The sequence below is a fragment of the Dipodomys spectabilis genome, unplaced genomic scaffold (genome assembly GCF_019054845.1).
Source record: "Dipodomys spectabilis isolate Male_0828 unplaced genomic scaffold, ASM1905484v1 ptg000145l, whole genome shotgun sequence".
Classification (NCBI taxonomy): Eukaryota; Metazoa; Chordata; class Mammalia; order Rodentia; family Heteromyidae; genus Dipodomys; species Dipodomys spectabilis.
Window position 1 is genome coordinate 10405169 of NW_024870822.1, and position 24012 is coordinate 10429180.

Sequence of the window (24012 nt, forward strand, 5' to 3'; positions counted from 1 at the left end):
TGACGATCTGGCAATCTATCCACTTGAGTAAATTTAATGGTATCACAGGCAAGTCAGCCTGGACATGTTTGGATATGATCTGTGATACTTCCCTTTGCTTGGCTTCAAAGGTAGGTACAGAAAGAAACCGTGAGGGAGGAGAAAAGATATGGCTGAGGGGCAGATAAGTGTTGATTAGAGAGAAGGGCTGTGCTCCAAGTACTTTTCTATTAGGATTTGACAAAAGAGCAATCTTGTAATCACTCTGGCAAAATAATAATTAGAGAGAGAGAGAGAGAGAGAGGGTGGGGGAGGGAGATATATTGGGGGACCTGAGCGGTTGGGAAACTGTGTAACCTTCTGTTTAATCTCTCCAGTATATGAGAGAAGCTCTGTATTATTTTTGTGCAAAGCACATTTCCTGCCTTTCTTCCACAGTTGCTGTGGTCTCCCTTTGCCTTCTCCACCCCATATCTCTTCACAACAGCTGCTGGAAACCACGGAACCCTCATCTGTCTTCCCTCAGCTCAGTACATGTCTAGTTAGTGTGTACTAATGTCCGTATTCCACTAATTCTTGTCTAGAATTCCAGCCAAATGGCTGTGGTGAAATTTACATCGTAGGACAGAAGAAACTCAAATCCATACATTTCTCAACACAGCACCATCAATTGGTTTATTGTCTCCTTTGCATTTGCCTCTCTTATTTCAGTTGTTTCCGATGTTTAAAAAAAATCCCACTCTAATTCCAGTCTAGACTCCCTTTTGAAATGTGATGTACTTATTGATACTTACTGTTGACCAGTGACCCCTGTTTAACCAGCATGGTTTTCTTATTTCTTGCTGTTGGTAAAGACAGCAGATAGAAAAGTTGGTGTAGTCTATGCATTAAAAGTAGAGGATGGTTGAAAATCTCTGCTTTCCCCAAATCTTCCCCTGAAAGGAGCCCCTAATGTGAATCCCTGTTCCTTATGAATAATAAATGCACACAAGAGGGATTCATGAAGACATTACACACTAAACCATTTGTTTTCTGCTTCTGGTACAGTTCCAGAACAACTAGGCAAGCAGAAGTCTAATGGACTGATACTTACCTTTCTTCCACTTTTTTTTTTTTTTTTTGTCTCTTCTCTGTTTTTTCTTCCTTTGCTTTGGGACTACTATAGCAAGCATAATGAGTTGTATTTACCTTGAAGTAGATGTGTCACTATTCAAAGCCCTTTTGACTTGTTTCAGTTCTCTTTGAGTATGTGCCCATTATGGTGTACATTGAGATACTACTTCTGGCCAGTGAACTGATGTTCTGAGATGTTCTGATATTTTAAGCCCCTTGGCCCTCTAGTTTAAGAAAATGTATGCTTTCAGAATATGTGGAGAAAGACAGTTGTTCACTGGCACTCAAGTGCAGGCAAGTAGCTTTTCTCTATGAAGCATATAAAGGGAAGTGAAAGAGTTCAAATGAAAGAGAGAAAGTATACAGAAAAGGGAAACTAAGAAAGTTTTCCACTCTTGAGCAGAATTACATTTTCAAATCACATTATATATTGGAGCTCAGCTGAGGCATGGTAGCTAACATAAGTTTCTGCTGCATATAAGATTCTAAACTAAAGCAGCCTAAATAAGTAAGACCTAGTTCTTGCTCGTTGAAATAGAGCACTTCCCATTTCTTCCAGGGATGAAAACTAAGATGCAGTCAGTGAGAAAGTTTTATCTCAGGTGCCAATGGAATCAAAGGAAGGTGATATCAAAATGGTTTTATAGTGGTAGTATTATCCAACTTGGGCAGTCTGAACTATGTTCCAGTTGGCAGAAGCTAGAGGAGGGGTATTTCAGGTGAAGAAAAAAGGGGTGAGCAAAGAGTCAGGAGTGGAGAAAGCCTGGTATGCTTGGACATATAACAGTGCTTGGGTGTAGAAGACAGGGCCCACAGAATTAAGGTAGAAAATAGTAAGGTTGTACTTGTAGGTCCAGCAAATTCACCAGGGGAAAAATGAGCCTTTGGGAATAATGCTCAGAGTTGTACTTTTTAAAGATTTGGATCTCAGAGTATTATAATTAAGTGGTTTGAGGCAGGAGTTCCGTGGGAGTTCATGGCAGTAATCCAGGTGAGAAAAAAAAATGGGGCCTACACTCAGGTAACAACAAAAGAATAAGAGTGAATAGATCGAAGACTTACAGAGTGACTCTTCCTATGCTCTTTGGAGACAGGAGCAGAGGACAAAGGAATGTCTGAGACTATCTACTGGATATATCGACAATTATCAAAGATAGAACTTTCTTCCTTCGATTCTTACCCTTTGGTTTTTTTTCCTCTTTGGGATTAGTTGCTATTGGGAGAATTCTAAATTATACATCCACACATACATACATATATACATACGTAAATATATACAAACACACGTGCATAGTAGAAAAAGGTTTTCTGAGGATGATGGCACTGAAGTACAAACCTAGGCATGAAATGTGAAGTGCTTTCTTTAAACATACTGGCACTTCTCATACCATTTTCCCCCCTTGGAATGTGCTTAAACACACACACACACACACACACACACACACACACACACACACACACCTCCATCCCTTCCTTCCCCACTGAATGCTCTAATCTGTAAGCATAGTCACACACACACACACACACACACACACCTCCATCCCTTCCTTCCCCACTGAATGCTCTAATCTGTAAGCAGAGTCACACACACACACACACACACACACACACACACACACACACACACACACACACACACACACACACACATATCCATCCTTTCCTTCCCCACTGAATGCTCTAAACTGTAAGCAGAGTCCTGGTACAAGATCAAGTAAGAAAGGCTGATTGCTTTTTCAACCTTTGCCTCAAGTTATCTTCAGCTGTGTACTGTTGATCTGTTGGGAATTTCTTCATAATTTTGACTAATGTGTCTGCTATTAGTGCATAGACAGGCCTTGTTAGCTTTGGACTGCTGGGTGAGAGGTATTAATATTCAAACAAGGTTATACCTTTTCCAGATCTACTTTACTCCATCTTTCCTTTCTGGGAATTATTTCCTAATCTTTTGGTGATACCCCAGAGGTGTCAAGAGGAAAATGATAAGCATTGTAGCCAGCCAGGCAAGAATTAAAGTATTGGTTGTGTGACTTAAAGCTTAGCTAAGTCAGCTAACCTCTCAGGTACTCAAATGTCTATATGTGATCTGTTAATTTATAGCTATATGTTAGCCCTGCTATTTATTCACTTTGCTCTTTTTTGGATGCACAGATTTAGGCCCAAAGCATGCCCCAGATCTGCTGTATTACTGCTTTATAAGAAAAAAATAAAAGAGCAAAATAAGAAAAGGCTCTGAAGAATGTAATTGCTGGAGCCTTCTGGAAGCCCAGCAGCATGGTGAACTTAGGTATATCCATTCCCCAAGGCTCCACATGATATGTTTACTCTAGTAAGAAACCAAGTAATAATCAAAGTAGTGTGTCCTCTCGTGTAGCATTATCACCATCCACCACATACTAGGAATGTTTATTTCTCCAGATAGTTGGCTTGTGTTTCAGGATAAGCCTCATGCAGGGAGCTCATTTTGTCATTTATATTAATGATAAGTAGAAGAGAAAGAGAATGCTTTTTGAAGTTAGGTTACTTTTAGTTTTCCCATGGTTTCTAGAGGGGCAGAGATTTGGGAAAAGGAAGAAAATATTTTGGCTAATGTGGTTAAACACTCTCTTTTGCTGACAAGTTAAGATAACCAAGTGTTCTGTTTTTTGCCACCTTCTTTGTTACTTTATAAAATACTCTTTTTCACAATCCCAGCCCAATATACAGAACACATCAAGGAACACTGATAGATGCAAAGACATTTAAAACATATTAGCTTTTCTAACACTGGATTTACAGACAGTCAGGGAGAAAGGAGTCACATGACTATTTGAGTTGATGGAGGGAAGATGGCTACTGCCTTTCTAGGCCCTCATGGAGCAGATTGATCTCTTGAAAGATGACCTTGAAACACTTTGCACTGTAGCTGTGGTTACCATTTGTTGAAGGTAATGAACAAGCTTGGGACACAGAACACCCTGAAAAGTGCTTACACCAAGCTTATACTCAAGCAGACCAGGGATGCTGCACCAAGTGCATGGTAAACATTTTCCTACAGGAATTTAGGAGAAAGCAGTTTCTAGACATTGATTGGTGCTATAGAATGTGAGATGTGTGCTCTGTTCCTAGAAACATTTGTACTTATACTGCAAGACCCACACTTAAGAAACAACTAGTAGAAGATAACCTGCAACCAAATTTAATTATGTGCCCCAAGTATTCGTGCACAAGGTGCATGTTGGAAAGAAATGAACTCTTCAGTGAATATTTAAGGGATGAAAATGATTCTGCAAGATGAAGCATTTAAGAAATGTGATTTATCAAAAAGAAACATTTTTTTAAGTGGAAGCAGTCAGGCCTGAAAACTGTCATCTTCAACACTTCACTTTACATATAGTGAACTCTGAGGGATATAAGGCCATGAAAGTTTAAAAAAAAAAAAATAAACTGAAGCCCAGAAATATTTATGAGTTCCCCCCCCCAAAAAAAATTCATATTTAATGGGCTGGGAAGGTGGCTCAGTGGTAGAGCGCTTGCCTTGCATGCCTGAGGCCCTGGGTTCAATTCCTCAGCACCACATAAGCAAAAAGAAAAAAGCCGGAAGTAGCCCTGTGGCTCAAGTGGTAGAGCACTAGCCTTGAGCTGAAGAGCTGAGGGACAGTGCAGGCCCAGAGTTCAGGCCCCACGACCGGACCCAAAAAAAAAAAAAAGAAAAGAAATATTTATGAGTGTATGTATTTATGACTAATATATAGTCCAGTCTCACCTTGTAGTCACAACCCTCATGCTTTAGGTAATTTCATGTGCTAGGATTATGGGCATTTACCACCATGTCTGGCTTACACAGTCAGATTTTTAAAAGTTTATTTGAGCAAACATCAATTCATGAATTGGGCAGCCCCCAACCAGAAGTTGTTTTGTAGTTCCACCAGCGAAATGTAAGAGAAGAGCTTCTGTTGGACCAATACAAAAGCAAAGCAAAGAAAATAGTTAATTAGCTACAGATAGACAGTTGCCTTATAAGTTTGTTGCTGTTTCTGATTGGTTGATTAATCTCTGTTTCTCTTTAATACAGGAATTTCCAAGAAATATAAATCAGGAAATCAAGTCTTACTGATATTTGAAAGGTGTGGGTCACTTAGCGACCTAATGGCTTTGTCAGCTCAGAAATTCTTCATGCCTGATCTGCATTTTAAGTGGCATTAATAAGACTGAGGGTGCTACCAAGTTAGGTGTTAGGAAATCTAAATTATGAGAATCCTTGAAAAGCACATAATAAAGAGTGTTAAAATGTCTTGTGAAGAAGAAGCAAAGTACATGGGGAGTTGAGGTGCATGAACCCTATGTTAAACTTGTGTTGCCTAAGAATCTAGCATTTACCCATGCACTGGGAAGAAATCACCTTTTTGATCTCAGAGTCATTTCACTGCCTATTTTTAGCATCTTTTTTTTTTTAATGTGGGGTTTAAAAAAATTATAGTCTATAGCTGCTTCAGGGACATAACCTGAACAAAACCAGAAGCAAGAGGGTACTGAATTTTTTTTTTTTTTTTTTTTTTTTTGCCAGCCCTGGGGCTTGAACTCAAGGCCTAGGCACTGTCCCTGAGCTTCTTTTGCTCAAGGCCAGCACTCTACCACTTGAGCCACAACACCACTTTTGGCTTTTTCTGTTTATGTGGTACTGAGGAATCGAACCCAGGGCTTCAGGCATGCTGGGCAAGCACTCTACCACTGAGCCACCTTCCCAGCCCGGGTACTGAATTTTTATCATGAGGATACTTGAAAATTGTCTTTCAGTTCACACGTGACTTTTATGCATTCTTACCCTGTCCCTGCCTTTTCTTCTGTCTTACTCTTCTCATTTCAGTTATCACTGAATGGGAGATGAGAGGGAAAGTGAATTGTGTGCTCAGATTTCTTACAAAAGGACCTAAAGAATGAATTCTCTTTCCATACATCACTCTTATCCCCATTAAGTTTGCTGTTGTAAAATTGTTTTAGGAAACCATTGTCTTTAAAAGTATGAAGTATATGTAGGCCTTTATTGGGAAAGTTATACCTCTAATGACTCCCCTTTTTTGCCCCTGAAATATGCTACCCTGGGTTATGCTGAGATACCAAGCTGCCTCACCTCCCCAGACATTCTCTCTTGACAGACTGGTTTGCTGTGATCTGAACAAACATTTCTGCCTGCTGACTAGTAGTCTGCGTTTTATGAGGCCCTTGGACAACATTGCAAGCTGCAGAATGACCATGAATAGCAAACTTAATTTGGCTTAATGTGTTTTGGCTTGCTTGACCTCACCAGAATAAAAATGTGTCTGCTTAAATTACTGTATGGAAAGTTTTTTTTTAAATGCTAGAAATGCTTATCTTATTGGAAGAATCTTGAAATTGTTTTAGCAAAGGTTGAAGTCCATGTTTAATGTCACATAGACTTGCGAAATGTTAAGATAGAGTTTTAATCATAGATTAGGTTATAGTACGTTGTGAAGTTTAAGTCTGAATTACTACTTCTTTTTTCTCTCTTGCTACTTTTTTTTTTCTAGACAATTGGCTGGCAACGACCTTTCTTTTATCCATCCAAAGGCCTTGTCTGGTTTGAAAGAACTCAAAGTTCTGTAAGTAATGCAATTTTAGAGTTTCACAGCTGGCTGTGTATTTTCTTTCTACAAAGTAGACATGCTTGGACCTAGGTTAAGCACAGTTTTTTTTCAGTTCAGGATTAAAAGATATAAGGGGTGGCCAGTGAGTAGTGTGGGAGGCTAGAGGTTGATTTAGACAACCTTGGGTCTAGATAAAAAAAGTTAAAACTAAATAGGAGGCATTCTGACCTTTAGGCTATTACAGTTGTATATTAGGCTTTTTGTGAAGCTAATGCATTAAATCAAAACCATATTTAAGCTCTACTGGTTGGGTTTTATTTCTACTTATTTTATAGCTACTAGAACTTTGGATTAGTTAACCCAAAAGGGATAAGAGTTTATAAGAGCTTCAAATGTTAAAAGCATTTTTAGAGCTGAAGGAATTGCTATGCCCATGATTTATATAGCTGGGGAAGGATCAGGAAATAAATTGCTGGCAGAGCTTCGAGTGTAGGAAACTGAGAAACAGGTGAAGTGACTGCATCTACTTTTCACATTGTTCAAAACCTGGGCAAGGTGCTTTAGTTCGGTAAGCTTGGTAGGCCCCTACCTCTTCCATTGCATGGGTTATGATTTGTGTCAGGCTGTCATTTCTTTAAAGTGACAGAAATGGTATTAGGCAGAAATTAAAAGAATTCCATATTCAATAGGAATCTCTGCCTCTTTTCTCCAGGCCATCACCCTTAGATGATAAGGGCTCAGTTTTTGTGTGGGTCCTATATGCAGATACGTCTGATTCTCCCTAAGAGCAAAGGTTCTTTCCTCCTGGCAAAATAGGCTTTATCTAATGGCCAGGTTTCTTTAATTCCAGTTGGAAAAGGTATTAGGTATTCATGTGGATTTGCTTATTATAATTCCCAGTTATAATTTTTTATACCTCCAATAACATTAACTAGAGCCTAAACTTTTGAACATTAGCTAAGGTGTCTTAGTTCCCAGGAATAAAACAACTCCTGGAAATGAAGGTTACCTAGCAGGTGTGTTTTAGAGGTGGCTTAGAATAGCAGCAGAAGTTTCACTTAAGACTTCATCTCAGATGCTTCTTACTTTTTTTGAGGATGGAGGAGGGGAAGTAATGGCTCCAAATTCTTTTAAGATAAAAATTGCTTATTAATCACTAACTGAAAATTTCCTTCCAGAACTCTCCAGAATAATCAATTGAAAACAGTACCCAGCGAAGCCATTCGTGGACTGAGTGCTTTGCAGTCTCTGTAAGTAACTTTCAAGTCTTCTGTAATCCTTGAATCATGTGGAGGCTGCTCTGGCTGCTAAATGAGTAAAGAATGAGAATACTAGGGGAAGGGGAGGTCTGTGTTCTCACCTAGAATAAAAAGGAGAATGGCCAGTGGTTATTAACAAGGTATGATTCTCTGTTGAAGGAAAGGCCAGTTGGCCTTCTTTCTTACCTCTGAGGCTGGGAGAAAAGTCCATGGATGTTGGGTTTACTTCTATGGACATGCAGTGTGTCTGGTGATCCCATCTCTTGGAACTAGAGTTTAGTGTTTACTGAAGTACTAGTATTTTCTACTCTGACAGGCTTAAAGAAGTTTCTTTTCAAGTGGTCATAATGATTAGAGCAAATGACTATAATTTCTTACTCGTGGACATCAAATATGCTTTGGTGGTAATACTTTAGTTACTTGGGCTGCTTCCTCCCAGGTTTTTCTGTTTTGAAAAAAAATTGGTTTTATGTGGCATGTTTATGGTTGTAACACTTTCAATCGTGTATAGTAATTAATGTTAAAAAAAACTTTCCAAATACCTCTTCATTTGTTTCTGCATTTTTTTTCTACAAATAATTTACCTTTTTATAAATCCATTCTGTATTCTTGATGGGTGATGAGAAAAATGAAGGGGGAGGGTTTAAATTTTCTTTTTGTAAATTTAAAACTTGTTATTATGAAGGTGATGTTCAGAGGGGTTATAGTTACATAAGTCAAGTAAAGAGTACATTTCTTTTCAGACCATGACACCCTGAAGGGAGAGTTTTAAAGAACTTGTCCAACATCAGACAACTACAAGGTGGATTAGTGATTCAAAACTAGATAGATTTGTCCTAGAATTCTAATTAATGTTGTAGTAATTAATACGAAGCGAATGTGAGACTGAAGTTACAGACTAAACTACTGTAAAAGTTAAATGTTACATTCTGCCATAAACAAGGAGTTGGCCTTCCAATTTCTAGTTCAAATTTTCATAAAAATAGTCAGTTACAGAATATAAGGATCTCATCACCTCTGATTTTACAGAGAGTAGACTATTCAGATGAGAAGTATAGAATGAGCTTCTTTGCAGAGATACTATTTTGGTGAGTCTATATTCTCTCTTAGGATGATGTACATGAGGGAGAGATCTAATCTCCCTTGGGCTAGAATTCTTTAAACGTTTTATTTATTCATTTATTCATTCATTCTTTTTGTTCTGGGACTGGAGCTTGAACTCAGGGAGTGGGTGCTGCCCTTCAGCTTTTTCATTCAAGGCTGACTCTCTACAACTTGAGTCACACTTGTAGCTGTTTAATTGGACATAAGAGTCTCACAGACTTTCCTGCCCAGGCTGGCTTTAAACCTCCACCCTCAGATCCCAGTCTCTGGAGTAGCTAGGATTGCAGACATGAGCTACTGGTGCCTGACATTCACATTCAAAATTGTAAAAAATTTTGTAAATATTTTTTTTTACTTCTTCAGAATTTATTTTCCTTTAGGATCTCTACATTGAATTATTTCCCAATATATAATAATCAGAGTACTTAATCATTTGATCTAGTTTCAGTACTAGATCAGTCATGGGGCTTGAACTCAGGGCCTGGGCCCAGTCCCTAAGCTCTTTCAATCAAGATTAGTACTCTACCATTTTGAGCCACAGTTCTGCTAGAAAGACTAAAATCTTATTTTCAAGTATAGAGTAGAAAAATTCCCAGGAAAAACATACAAATAATTTTTCTAATTTGTGGCCAGTAAATACATTAGAGTACATGTGGTATTTATTAGTAGATTTAAAGTGTTGTTTTCCCACAGAAAAAAATAGAGGGGTTTCCCCCCACCCCCCATCAATGTTTATTTTAAAAAGAAAAAAACATATTGTGCTCATCATTCATTAAATCTTTAAATTATCTTCAAAATTATGATGAGAGTTTAGATGAGACTAAGAAAACAAGTTTTCTTTTATCTTTTGAAAGTATTCATCTGTTTATATGTGTAGCAGAAACTCAAGGAGGTGCTATAGAAGAAGGAAATGTGAGTTTGTTAGCTTAGTGGGTGTAGTGATCAAGTTAGATAGAATTGAAATTCTGTCCTGGTATAAAAGTCTTATCAGCACTTGAGTCAATTTGAAAATCTGATCTTCAGACCCGAATTACAAGAGAAAGTTCTCTGTGGTTTTGAATGGTGCTCAGAAGGAGCAAAGTCCATTGGAGTTGAAATTGATCAGAAGTGGTTTGATGCTAGTATGTGCTTGAGAATGACTATAAAATCTGATGGTGAATTGTCTGTATTTAATAAACAGGAAGCATAATAGCTTCTCACAAGCCTATGAAAATGGCAGAAGCATTACCTAAGCAGGATGTTAAAATGGCCTATCCCAAGAATCTCCACAAAAGTTTTTGCATATTTTAGATCACATTTACAATGCCTATTAAAGAATCTCAAAGGTTAAATGTCCTAAATTTTCCTCAGTACTTTAAAAGCATTTATAACTATACTTTCATTATAGGTAAGTCAGAGAAAGTTTTTGAGTACACACTTATTGATAGCATAGACATTTGACACTAAACCTACATATAGTAATATTTTGCAGCTATGATTTTTAAGACAAATATTTAAGAAATGTGAGCCTTAGATATTAAATAGATTCTTCAGAAAAGAGAAATAAAGAATATTTTCAAGACAAAAAATATGGGTAACCTTTTAGCAATTAAATTGCACTTAAAAGTATTAGCTATTTCTTGCCATATGGAGTTTTAATAGTAAAATAATTTGAAGAAACCTACATAATCACTCCACTTTGTGAGACATGACGCTATATAGCAACTAATAAAAACCAGTCAATTGTACCATTTTCCTGGTATGAATGTTAACAGTGTAGGTTGATGGTACAAAGCAACATTCTTCTCCTCTCCCCCTCCCTTCTTCTCCCCTCCCTACTCCTCCTCCCCTCTCCTCTCCTCTTCTCCCTTTCTCATTTTCTTTCTCTCTCTCTCCCTCCCTCCCTCCCTCCCTTCCTTGCTTGCTTGCTTGCTTGCTTGCTTGCGTTCCTCTTTCTTGCCAGTACTGGACTTGAACCCTTAGCTTTTTTTGCTTAAGGCTGGAGTTTTTGGTGGTTAATTGGAGATTATTGGAGTTAAAGTCTCAAGGATGTTACTACCTGAACTGATTTCAAAGAACTGTCCCATGGACTTGACTTTTTGAGCTGGCTTCAAACTGCAGTCTTCAGATCTGACTCCTAAGTGTCTAGGATTATAGGCACAAGCCACTTTTGAGTCCTAGAATGCTATGATCATTTTCCCTAAAGCATTGATTGGTCTCTGTGTGAATACAAACTTTACATATATGAATGTGTCTTCAATACCCACAAGTGAATTAGGTATAGTGGTTAGCCATTTTAGTCACCACAATCCTTTTTTCACAGTTAGCTTCTAACTTAAGGGTTCATTTTTTTTTCTATAGTTCATCCTTTTACACCTTCCATTTTCCATAGTTTTTCCCTATAAACTTTTACTTATATACACCTCTTCTATTGGAGGAAAGTTTTAATACAGCGGAAAGTGTTTCTGTGTTTTTATTGTATTGCTCTTAAGTTCATTACTTTTTAGCTTAGAACTCACCTGGTTATCTTACTTTAAGGTTATCCCTTCTGTTTGATAGTATACAGCGTAGAATTAACAGGAACTAGCTAGTGTATATAATACTTTACAGTATTTTATTGTATATTAATAGAACAGTTTATAAGTATTTTACTGTATTGTAAGGAGATAATGGAGTACTTAGAGTATGTGCACTTGGAAGTCTATTGCAGATTCTTTAATTCTCTACAAATTCATTATTATGCTAACATAAACAAGTGACATTGGGAAACTGAGGAGGATCTTCAATTTTAAGTTATTACCTGGTCTACAAGGGCTTCCATAATCAACTCAACTTGCATATATCAGTGTCTCTCCAGACCTTCAGCTTTTTTTTCTTTCTTCTTTCTTTCTGTCTATGATCTTTTGCTCAAGTCTAGCACACAGTACCACTTCTGGCTTTTTCTGTGTATGTGGTACTGAGGAATCGAACCCATGGCCTCATGCATGCAAGGCAAGCACTCTACCACTAAGCCATCTTCCCAGCCCATTCTTGTTCATTCTTTAGGTTTCAGTTTAAACATGACAAACTCTTTTCGTAGGTCATGGGACTTGAACTTAGGGTTGCACACTAATTTGGCTCATTCCTGCTCACAGCCAATGATGTACCACTTGAACCATGCCTCCAAACAGCCTTCCTGCTGGTTGTTTTGGAAATGGCGTCTTACAGACTTGTGTGTCCAAGCTGGTTTCAAACCTTGATCCTCCAGATCTTAGATTCCTGTTTAGCTAGGATTACAAGTGTAAGCCACCAGCATCCACCTAAATAACTTCTTGCAGATGCTTTTAAATAACTTCTTGCAGATGCTTTTCACGACCAAGTGAATTTTAAGTAACTACTCTCTCTTGAGTACCCATCAATGTTTATCTGTTTCCTGTTTATTTATTTTGTAGCATGTTCCAGTCACTCTTTTGTTATTTTGTAACTTGTTTATTATGCTGCATGGCCCCCACTTGGCCCCCAGAATGTCAGTCTCATGAGGACAGTCTTTATTCCTGTGTATTCACTATTTTGCCCCCTGAGCCTAAGAGGCTTGTTTAAATTGAATGAATGGCATATTATCAAATTATCTACAAACACAATTTAGTTACATTATATGGTTAATTTGTATGATTATATGTTTGGTGTCTCTAACTAGGAATGGAAATTCCAGGAGAGTGTGAATTATATCTCTGTGTTTGAACACATTCCTATCTCTTCATTATAGCAAATCTCCTAAACAGTTCTGTAGCCAGTATTTTGCTAGTCTATTATATAGAAGATACCAGCTTCCCCCTCCCCAGCCCAAGGATAAATTGTGGAAAGCCCAAAGAAGTCTAGAAATGTTTGTTGCTAGGTGGATTCTTGAGGCAGCTGCCCAGTTCCCCTCTTCCCCCTTTTAAAAAATTCTTTCAATTATCTTGACTCTATCTGAAAGAAGGTGTCCATCAGATAGATACTTTCCAGACAACTGTCCTTCACCCTTGCAAGTTTGCCTCTAGAAAAAAGAAAGATTTTGGAGTTGGAGACAGTTAGTTGGGAGCAGGAGCCCAGAACTTGCCAGGCAAGGAAAGGAACGAGTATGGCAGGAACTGAAGTTGAATTTCAGAAAACTGGAGAGATTGGGATGTGGCTCAAGTGATAGAGCATTTACCTAACAAACATAGGCCCTGAGTTGAAAACCCAGTATAGCAAGTAAACAGGAAAAAATGAAGGAAGGAAGGAAGGAAGGAAGGAAGGAATTTGGCAAAGTTAAAGTTTAGGGTTTACTAGTTCAGTAGTACAACACTTGCTTAGCATACCTGAGACCCAGAGTTCAATCCCTAGCACAACAATAAATAAATAAGCAGTGTAAGAAAGTTCCCAAACCCCATTTCTTTAAAAACAGACCCATACTGTGAGGTGGTTTTTTTTTTTTTATTTAATATTTTCCACCCTGGTCCCTAAAGGTAAGACTGTAAGGCATGAATATATGTGTCAATTGTCAACAAAGGATTCAGTGAGGAACATTGTGATTTGCCTAACACATACTTTCCTTCATTATAATCATCCCAGTTGTCTTTTTGTTGAAAAGTGATTATTCTAATTACACTTGGTTTTGCCAACAATAAATCTTAGGACTTAGTTTCCAGATTTTTCAGATGGGAACTTAAAACTAAGTATGAATAATCCTACTAATAAGGTGTTTCTTAATTCCAAATTCTTTTGGAAAAAATGAAGAAGCTTTAAAGCCACACTGACTTTGATTGGGAATAGTTATTAGTTTTTTTTCCTATGGACAAGTTGCCTTTTACTTAACAACTGTTAATTTTGGCAAACTACATTTTTGAGAATAATGACAAGAGCTGTTTGCTTTGTACAAACTGAAACAAAGTTTTAATTTGTTGGTATAAGGGCAGTTGAGTACCCATTGAAAATGGTTCACTGCTATTAAAAACTTGTAAGTATTTTCTCATTTTCTTTTTTTGTGGTACCAAATCAGAGTAGCAATTAAATTTTTTTTTTTTTGGGGTCCGGTCGTGGGGCCTGAACTCTGGGCCTGGGCACTGTCCCTCAGCTCTTCAGCTCAAGGCTAGCGCTCTACCACTTGAGCCACAGCTCCACTTCTGGCTTTTTTCTTTTTGCTTATGTGGTGCTGGGGAATCGAACCCAGGGCCTCAGGCATGCAAGGCAAGCACTCTACCACTGAGCCACCTTCCCAGCCTCAGCAATTAAATTTATCATGAAATATCAGGCATAATGTGACACTGGAAATCAAGTACTATATTTAACCTCTGCTTAGATTTTTTTCTTGCTTTTTTTTTTTTTTTTTGTATCTTTGGTAGGTACACTGTGAAATACAAAGTTCCAGTTTGAGTTTTGAGAGAGCTTTCTTCTTTTAACCAAAGAGAAGTAAAACCAAAAGAGTTTTACTTCTTTAACCAATGACAGTTGTAAGATTGGAAATTCAGATATATCCCTTTTATTTAAAAAGAGGTGAGAGAAATGACTTACTTTCATGTAACAGTCTTGGACAGTTGTTAGATTTAATGAGGCCTTCTAGGAAAGAAAGAAGGGATGTTGTGGTTCTGGTCAGTTTATAACTCCTTTTTGTTTTCAAAGCTCTGAGAATGGTATGACTCGATTGACTCATTCCACCAGAATTCCTTACTGAGTGTGGCTGTGTCTGTTCCTTCCTCTCAGGCGTTTAGATGCCAACCATATTACCTCAGTCCCTGAGGACAGCTTTGAAGGGCTCGTTCAGTTACGGCATCTGTGGCTGGATGACAACAGTTTGACAGAGGTCCCCGTACATCCCCTCAGCAACCTGCCAACTCTTCAGGCATTGACCTTGGCTCTCAACAAAATCTCCAGCATTCCTGACTTCGCATTCACCAATCTTTCAAGCCTGGTGGTTTTGTGAGTAATCTGAATGTTAACTTGATGTAACTTCTGTGTGTGTTAACGGATTTCTTGTGATGAATTACTATGAAAGCACCTCACTAATCCTACTTCTGAACAAGATTAAATGAACATTCTGACTTCTAAAACATTTTAAACATTTTTAAACATTTTTTATTTTTTTTGGAGTTGCCACTGGGGGCTAGAACTCTGGGCCTCATGCTCTTGCTTGACTTTTGAAGGCTAGCACTACTCTATCACTTTAGCCACAGCTCCAGTTCAAGTTTTTTACTGGTTAATTGGAGATAGGAGTCTCATGAACTTTTTCATCCAGGCTGGGTTTGAACTCAGATCAGTTTTCAGCTTACAAGTGTGAGCCACCCTTGCCGGACTTTGATGAAAGTATGAATTGGGAGAATTAAAAAAAAAAGATAATATCCGTTGAGTAGTGAGTCTCCCTAAAATAAATGGTCATTTATATCATGAGAAGAAAAAAATTAGGTCATTCACCAAACACTCATACAGATTTTTCTTGTGTCCTAGAATGGATTTGTTTATACAATGTTTAAAGAAGCAAAACCATTTTGAGATACTTACAGAAATAAATTCCAAGGATATTTCTTACTTTTCTTCAGAGAATATATGATTTTCTGCTTTTAATCTTTCAAAATTTGGACAGAGTAAAGTGGTCTTGCTTTTAAAAATCTGCTTTCAATCCCACTGATATAAATTCATAGACTTGCTCCATATTATTCTTCCCATAGGAGAGCTCAACAAAGTTTTGTTTCATATAAATGAAAAGTTAATCAAAGTGTATTTCATTTCCATGGGATTGGGGTGGGGCTTCTTCCCTTTCTATATGTATTCTGTGTCCATTGAGTCTCAGCTCCATAGTCAGTGTTGAACGATGTAGCTACACCATTCCTTTAACGCACACCAATTTAAACATACTAAACAATTATAGTTGCTATTGAAATATGCTTAATATATTTTGGTGCTTTTTTTCCATAGGCATCTTCATAACAATAAAATTAAAAGATTGAGTCATCACTGTTTTGATGGACTAGATAACCTGGAGACATTGTAAGTATACTTAAGTCATTCCATTGTGGTATTAACAGTGGGAATTTTTTTACTGCCAAAAAAGGAAAAGTCTTTTGTTCTTGAATTCATCTCAATTTGCTTTAAAGCATAATTAAATGCTTGCCAGCAAATAAGCCAGTTTTGAACAACCATTCAGTTTTAGTTATTAAAAATTACAACTAAGTGTGAGCATCATGTTCTTTCCTTCCCCAAAATACGTATTAAAAAGCAACTCAATTTGCAAAGATTTATCTATTCTCAAAAAATGTTTTTTATTTAGTCTCTTGAGTAGCTTTTCCTCATTTTCCTGCTAATGATGGAACTGAAGGCAGCCACCTTCAGACTAGTTAGTCAGGAAGCTTTTCTGAACTCCAAATGGAAGCCTCAGTTTCTCGTTACTGTCATCATCAATAAATTCTGTTTTCTGGTGAATTTTTCTGAGAAGTACTATTCAGAAAATGTGTTTATTTCATCCTCCAGTGGTATGCAATTCTCAGAATTCTTTGAATTTGTAAACTTGTTGACCTAAAAACATCATAGAGAAAGACATGGAATTTATTTTTCTGTTCAGTGTTTTAAAAGCTGTAAATTTAATTAAACTCCTACTGGGTTTTGAATGACAGTGTGGTTGGTAAGGAAAGTTTACTAACTAGAGGGATGATCTGTTAGCATGCATTTGTACCCAATGGTTTTATGAACTGTGACATACTATTCTGTATTCTTACATATTTTCCTCCTTTATTTTGCCCCAGGGACTTGAATTACAATAACTTGGAGGAATTTCCTCAGGCTATTAAAGCTCTTCCTAGCCTAAAAGAGTTGTAAGTATTGCTCTATCCTCTTAATACCATTATCCCTAGAAGTGACCATTTTTTGTTGCAAGGATGACATCCTACATCTTCCTCCTATTGCAGTTGTACATAATATACACAAACAGACATAATATCTATATACACACATACAAGGTGATCCTTCCCTGTCAGATTGTGTGCTAGTTTGTTCATAGTTCTTAGCATAGTGTTAGATACTACTGAAGTAAAAAGGCATGCTGTCCAGTCTTGACTTGAAAGGAGCTTATAGTCTCAGTCTCACTGGAAAGGCAGTCCAGGAATATAGACCAATAGCTGTTGCTTGTAGAAATAAATGTTGAATGAATAAAATAAATAAATCATTCCAGAAAATTTTCATTCTGGCCTTGAGTCATTGGGAAGTTCATTACTTAAAGGAAAGGAGTTTGACGTGACTGGAAAACATGGAAAAAATAAATGGAAGATACAAGGGACAATGTTGAATATTGCATTTATCACAGGCAAAGACAGGAATGTACATGACATAACAGAGATTGTATGTCATGAGCTGACAGCTAGTAGTTCATCTATTGCCTAAAGACAAAAAGGAGAACACAGTGAGAGAGATTTAGGGACCAGAATACCTAATATTCCCATGCTACAAAGTTCTCTGCTGATGACACAGAAGATAAATGCATAGGAGGGACCCATTAGTTGCAGATGAAGCAGTGTGTTGCGGGAGGGGGGATGATGAGGGGAGAGGTAGGAAAGGGAAACAAAGGAGGAGACAACAATGCTTGATAAGAAATGTACTCATCATCTTGCTCATGTAATTGTAGCCCCTCTGTACGGTATTTTCACAATTAAAAAAATCAAGTGTACTCCTGAAAGCTCCACATTTTTGAAAATGTTTATGTAGCTGTTATTAGTTATGTTTTGTATAATGTTGAACAACAGTAGATACTCAGGTTTTAACTTTTCTACTTTACAGAGGATATGCGTTTCAAAATACTATTTTGTCATTCCAGGGGATTTCATAGTAATTCTATTTCTGTTATCCCTGATGGAGCATTTGGTGGTAATCCACTCTTAAGAACTATGTAAGTATTCTTGAAAGTTTCTTTTAATATATTATCATGTAAAGCCCCTCTTCACAAGGCCAAACATTAATGAAAATGAAAATTTGGGCTTTAGATATAGCCAAAGTGTAAACATTGATTTTATAGTAAAGGACTGGCAAACACAAAAACTTTCTCTCTTTTTTTCTTTTCTTTTTCTTTTTTTGTATTTTTTCAGACATTTGTATGACAATCCTCTGTCTTTTGTGGGGAACTCAGCATTTCACAATCTATCTGATCTGCATTCCTTGTAAGTATTATGCAAGCTTAAAAACATACCTGAATATTTCCTAATGGCAAACAAGAATGTATTATGTCTTCAGAAAATAGATTTTTTTTCTTTTTCTGTTCTTGGGCAAAAGTCTAAAAGATGACTGAAAATTTACCATGTTTCTTATTTATGTGAACATTTGACCAAATATGTTTTCAAGTACTTTCAAGAGGTCAAATTAGGTGATCTTTTAGGTACAGTAATACTATAATTTCAAAATGTCTGGAAAATGAAATGGAAAATTGATGTATGAAAAAAAAGTTAATTTAAAATCACTTCTTTTCTCCCAATTTCCTAAAGAGTCATTCGAGGTGCAAGCATGGTACAGCAATTCCCCAATTTGACTGGAACTATCCATCTGGAGAGTCTGTAAGTATGGGGCTGGCAGTATGTTAGCTGGGTGCCAGTCTTTTTAATGATGATGGTGATGGGTGGGTTTGAGGTCATTCCTCCCAAGTTCCTTTCATTGAGAATCATGATGGAGGCGAATGTATTGTGTTTTGGGTCATTCTGCTCAGTGGAGCTAGTTTGTGGAGAGAAAATCTAAAAGGTAACTAAACCGGTAAAGTTGTAACTCTCAGTGCCATTAGAAGTTTGGGCTTAAGAATTTAGACAAAGTTGGACTAATTAATGCAGAGTTTCGAGAGCGGGCTGGAAACTGGGCATTGATGGCTCATGCTTGTAATCCTAGCTACTCAGGAGGTTGAGATCTTAGGATAGTGATTCAAAGCTAGCTCAGGCAGGGCTAGCTCAGTCAGGAAAATCTGTGAAACTCTTATTTCCAATAAACTACGCAGAAAAACCTGGAAGTGGTGCCATGGGGATAGCACTCATGCTAGGGAGGGGGGTGGGGGGAGGGAGGAGGGAAAGAGAGGGTTCATGACTTTGGCAGAGGAAATGGTGACATCTATTCAAGTAGTAGAGTGTTAGCCTTGAGCACAAAGAGGATCAGGGCTAGCACTCATGGGGGGGGGGGGGGGGGACGGGGGAGGATGAGAAAGGAAGAGGGAGAGGGAAGAGGAGAGAGGACTCATGACTTTGGCAGAGGAAATGATGACATCTATTCCATCAGGGTATTTTCTAACCCTAAATTATCCCAGCCTGAATGTCTAGTTTCATTGTTTCTTGTACATGAGAGCTGTCTTTGACAGGAGCTGATTTATCTATAGGAAGTGGTCTCCTATTGATTATTTAATCCCATATAAAGCAGTTATTTAAATATTTAAATTTATATATGCATCTTATATACAGGCCCTTTCTAATGATTCTTCATGTCATTACTCAGACATATTTGGTAATGAATATGCTAATAGAAATCATTGCCTTTACATAACAATGAAATTTCCTTCTGTATAACTAATGTAAGCTAATTAAAAATTTATTGCCTTTCACATTTTCTCATATAAGTAGTTCTTGATGATAATACTTTTTCTTTAAATTTGTTGACTCCAGGCTGGAGGTATTGCTCAGGTGTTTTAGGGCCCATCTAACAAGGCTAAGACTTTGAATTCAAACACTAGTAGTGCCAAAAACCAGAAAAAAAATTTAAAGTGTCAATTTTATAGTTCTTCACAAATGAAAACAGGACGAGGCTTAGAGAAAAAGCATTAGATATGAGCACATTATGGAGAAAGAAGTAACAGAAACTTGGATTGACAGCAAATGAAAACATAGGTAGAGGAGAGTATTTTAAAATGCAGTGTCTAGGTGACTGACAGAAAAGACAGAAACAGTATCCAGGGCAAGACACCAAGGTGGTTTCACACATGTTGAATATAAGAAGGTGACACAGCTTTCAGGTAATTGTAGCTAGGGCATGGCTATAAATACATATTTTTCTCCTAGTCCATTATCTGGACAGTCCATTATCTGAACTCTAAGCTTTTATTCCTTACTGTAAAGTTGATGTTAGATTGAGGGTTAATTCACCTTCCTACCAACCTACCATTAGGGAGTTGTTAGGAAATGGGATTCATTGACTCTTGTATGCGCAAGCACATGAGAATTTATTCTTGTGTATGAGAATAACATTTTTACCATGCTGACTTGAAATATTTTTTTAGATGAACAATGCTTTTTTTTTTTTTTAAACTCCCCACAGGACCTTGACAGGTACAAAGATAAGCAGCATTCCTGATAACTTGTGCCAAAAACAAAAGATGCTCAGGACTCTGTAAGTTTGATTCTTTCCCCCTGCTCTTCATACTTTTCTTGTATGTACTTTACAAGTGTTCTGCTTTATTTCTTAATAAACTATTTTCAGAAGGTAGCTTTAACATGCAATTACTTTTTATTTGCTTCTTTCACATAAACAGGCAAGGTTAGTGGTGTACTGGAGAGGTCATGTGCATTTGATTTTGGTTTCAGTTCTTGTGTCTGTCATAATCATCTGAGTTATGTATTGAATAAAGAGAAACTAAGCTAGGTTCTTCCTTGATCCTCTTCTTCTCCCTTCCCTCTCTTCTTTCTTTCCCTTTTCTTTCACTCTTGTTTTCCTCCCTCTACCACCCATTTCCTCTGCCTCCTCTTTCTCTTCCTCCTCCCCCTCCTCTTCCTCCTCCTCCCCCTCCTCCTCCTCCTCTTCTTCCTTTTTCCTCTTATTATTATTTTTTTTTGTCAGTCGTGGGGCCTGAACTCTGGGCCTGGGCACTGTTCCTCAGCTCTTCAGATCAGGGCTAGCATCCTACCACTTGAGCTACAACGCCACTTCCTGCTTTTTCTGCTTATGTGATGCTGAGGAATCGAACCCAGGGCCTCATGCATGCAAGGCAAGCACTCAACCACTGAGCCACCTACCCAGCCTCCGCCTCCTCCTCCCTCCTCCCCCTCCTCCTCCTCCTCCCCCTCCTCCTCCTCCCCCTCCCCCTCCTCCCCCTCCCCCTCCTCCCCCCCTTCTCCCCCCTCCCCCTCCACCCCCTCCCCCTCCTCCCCCTTCCCCTTCCCCTCCCCCTCCCCCCTCCCCCCTCCCTCCTCCCCTCCCCCTCCCCCCTCCCCCCCTCCTTCCCTCCCCCCTCCTCCTCCTCCTTTTCCCCCTCCCCCTCCTCCTCCAAGTTAAACCCAGAGCCTTCACATGTTAGGCAAGCACTCTATTTTTTAGTTATATGTCAAACCTATGGGGTTTTTGTTTTGCTTTGTTTTTCTTTCTGAGTCTGTCCCTTACTCTTGATTCCCCAGGGGCATCAGACCCCATATTCTTCTCTTTGATCCACAACAGATTGTAAGATCCACAAGCAGAACCTAAACCTTCCTCTAATCAGGAATGAAGTAATTATGTAGCTTCAAAAGGACTAGAAATGGAAATGAAATGAAGGATGTAAGCATGTCACCAGAACAAGTGCTAAGATGTTACTAAGCATTTACTGGAGGGAGATAGTAAAGTTAAGTGACTGACTGTGCAAGCAATTAAATGGTGTAAATGGGAAGAGGATGGCCACCAATGAGAAAAAATAGTGATGAGGTTGGAAGGTAACCATTCTGATACTTTATTGAATATGAGTGCTTAAAAAGATTTGCGGAAGCATACTATTCTCCTTGTGCTTTTTTTTAATTGAAAAAGCAACAGAAATTATTTATGGCATAAACAATATTGAAAAAAAAGAACATTTTCAAACACTTGTAGCTTTATCAATTAAAACAATTATATATTTTCCATATTGTATTTTTGGTGCATAAATTAATATATTAGCATATTTTATATTATCTATAATCAACATGATACATTTGGACTTTATGAATCTTAAGCCTCTTGTATCACCAAGGTACTCTGGGAACTTATAAGTTTTAGGTTAAAAATAGTTGCTTTCCTCGTTCGGCTCTTTTTTTGAAGATCTTATTGCTGCTTTCAATACTTCTGAGTATAATGTTTCTGATATACAATTCTAATGGTGACATTGATTTGTCAATTTCTATTGTTTTAAGTGACTTGTCCTACAACAATATAAGAGACCTTCCAAGTTTTAATGGATGTCATGCTCTAGAAGAAATGTAAGTTGTTTTTTTATTTTTGTAATGTTGTATTGTTAATTCACTGAGCACTTCCTTTGTTTAATAAACTGTTGCTATTACTAACCTGAACTATTACTGTTAAGAAATTAGATTCATAAGGTATTCCTTTAAATAAAATGGAAAATTGGCCTTTTTAATTTATATCATCTGCTGGGCACTTGTGGCTCAGGCCTATAATCCTAACTATTCAGGAGGCTGAGATCTGAGGATCTCAGTTGGAAGCGAACTCCAAGCAGGAAAGTCTAGACTCCTAACTCTAATTAATCACAGAAAAAGCCAGATATGGCAGCTGTGTCTCAAAGTGGTAGAGTGCCAGCCTTGAGCAAAAGAGCTACCCCATGACCAACAACAACAACAGCAGCAACAACAAAAGGAATACAATTTATATCATCTGTCTTGTATCTGTGTGTGCATGTGTGTGCATGTGTGTGCTAGTCTTAGGGCCTGAACTCAGGATCTGGATGCTGTCTCTGAGCACTTTTGCTCAAGGTTAGTGCTCTACCACTTCAGGCACAGCTCTACTTCAGCTTTTTGGTGGTTAATTGGTTGACTTTGAACAATGATCTTCAGATCTCAGTCACCTGAGTAGCTCTGATTACAGGCATGAGTCACTGGCACACAGCGTATCTATTTTTTGTGACAGTACTGAAGTTTGCATTCCAGGCTTCTTGTTCTCCCTCAGATTTTTCAGCGTTCTACCATGTGAGCCACACTTTCACTTTCGGCTTTATGCTGGTTAATTTGAGATAATTTTTCAGATTTATCTGCCCATGCTGGCTTCCAACACTGATTTGTAGAGCTCAGCCTCCTGATTAGTTAGGATAATAAACATAGGCTAGCAACTGGCCTTCATTAGACACTTATTCATCAGCCATTCTATTAGATGCTATAAAAGGGGAAGAGTGCATCTAAAAAGCAAAACAAATCTTGCCCTGGCTGCTGAGAGTAAACAGTCATGAATCCTATAGCCCACCATGTGCTCTTATAGGACAGCCATCATGGAAGCTGGTTGGGATGTGGTGGAAGAGGTTATCAGCTGTCTGGTTCCTGTGCTACTTGGCTTGGGTTCTTTCTCACTGTGTCATCTTCTCTCACCTCGTGGACTTGATAAAGAGTTTTGATGGTGTACTAATTAACTCCTAGTTTAATTTAAGATGTAATAGCACTTAATCCCACTTTTTTATTTTCAGCATGAGGAAATGGCAGTTCTCTTTACTTTCCACAAGAGCAATTATTAAATACAAATGAATACTTAAACTTAGAAAATGTTTAACTAACAATGTTACTGTTCCAAATAGAAAAAGTAATTTTTGTTTTGTTTTCTCCTATTCTTTCATTCCCTTCCTCTTTTTCCTTTTTTCTTTTCTTCCTCCTCCTCCCCTCTCCTTTTCTTCTTCTCCTCCTCCTCCTCCTTTTTCTCCTCCTTCTTCTTTCTACTTTATTTCAGTTCATTGCAACGTAATCAAATCCACCAAATAAAGGAAAATACTTTTCAAGGCCTGGCAAACCTAAGGATTCTGTAAGTTTTCCTATGGTTATTATTAAGACATTTTTTGTTGAGCTATAAATTAATGTGTCACTATGCTTTGCATGCCAATAGTTCCATTTAAAGATTCAATTTATGATCCATAAATATTGTCTACTTTGTTATCACATTGTACTTTATATAATCGATTTTTAGTAGTTTTTACCTGAGCTAATTGATGTTATTGTACCTTACTGAGTGAAAAAATTATAAATGTATATAACCTGAATGATGGAGTTTGTTTCCAAATTTTAATAGTGAGTTCTCCATCCTTTAGAGCTAGGGTGAGCAAGCTACTGCCTATG

At 37.8% G+C, this 24012-nt stretch overlaps 1 protein-coding gene across 1 annotated transcript in view; it reads left to right on the plus strand.

Annotated features, from left to right (window-relative positions):
- The window catches only part of Lgr4 (leucine rich repeat containing G protein-coupled receptor 4), a 103278-nt gene that overhangs the window by 68780 nt on the left and 10486 nt on the right, over positions 1-24012 (plus strand). Inside the window, exons 3-13 of the mRNA XM_042691414.1 lie at positions 6621-6692; positions 7856-7927; positions 14720-14935; positions 15929-16000; positions 16753-16821; positions 17817-17888; positions 18085-18156; positions 18478-18546; positions 20279-20350; positions 22096-22161; positions 23630-23701. Coding sequence (XP_042547348.1) covers positions 6621-6692; positions 7856-7927; positions 14720-14935; positions 15929-16000; positions 16753-16821; positions 17817-17888; positions 18085-18156; positions 18478-18546; positions 20279-20350; positions 22096-22161; positions 23630-23701 — 924 coding nt within the window. The remainder of the gene's footprint in view (positions 1-6620; positions 6693-7855; positions 7928-14719; positions 14936-15928; positions 16001-16752; positions 16822-17816; positions 17889-18084; positions 18157-18477; positions 18547-20278; positions 20351-22095; positions 22162-23629; positions 23702-24012) is intronic.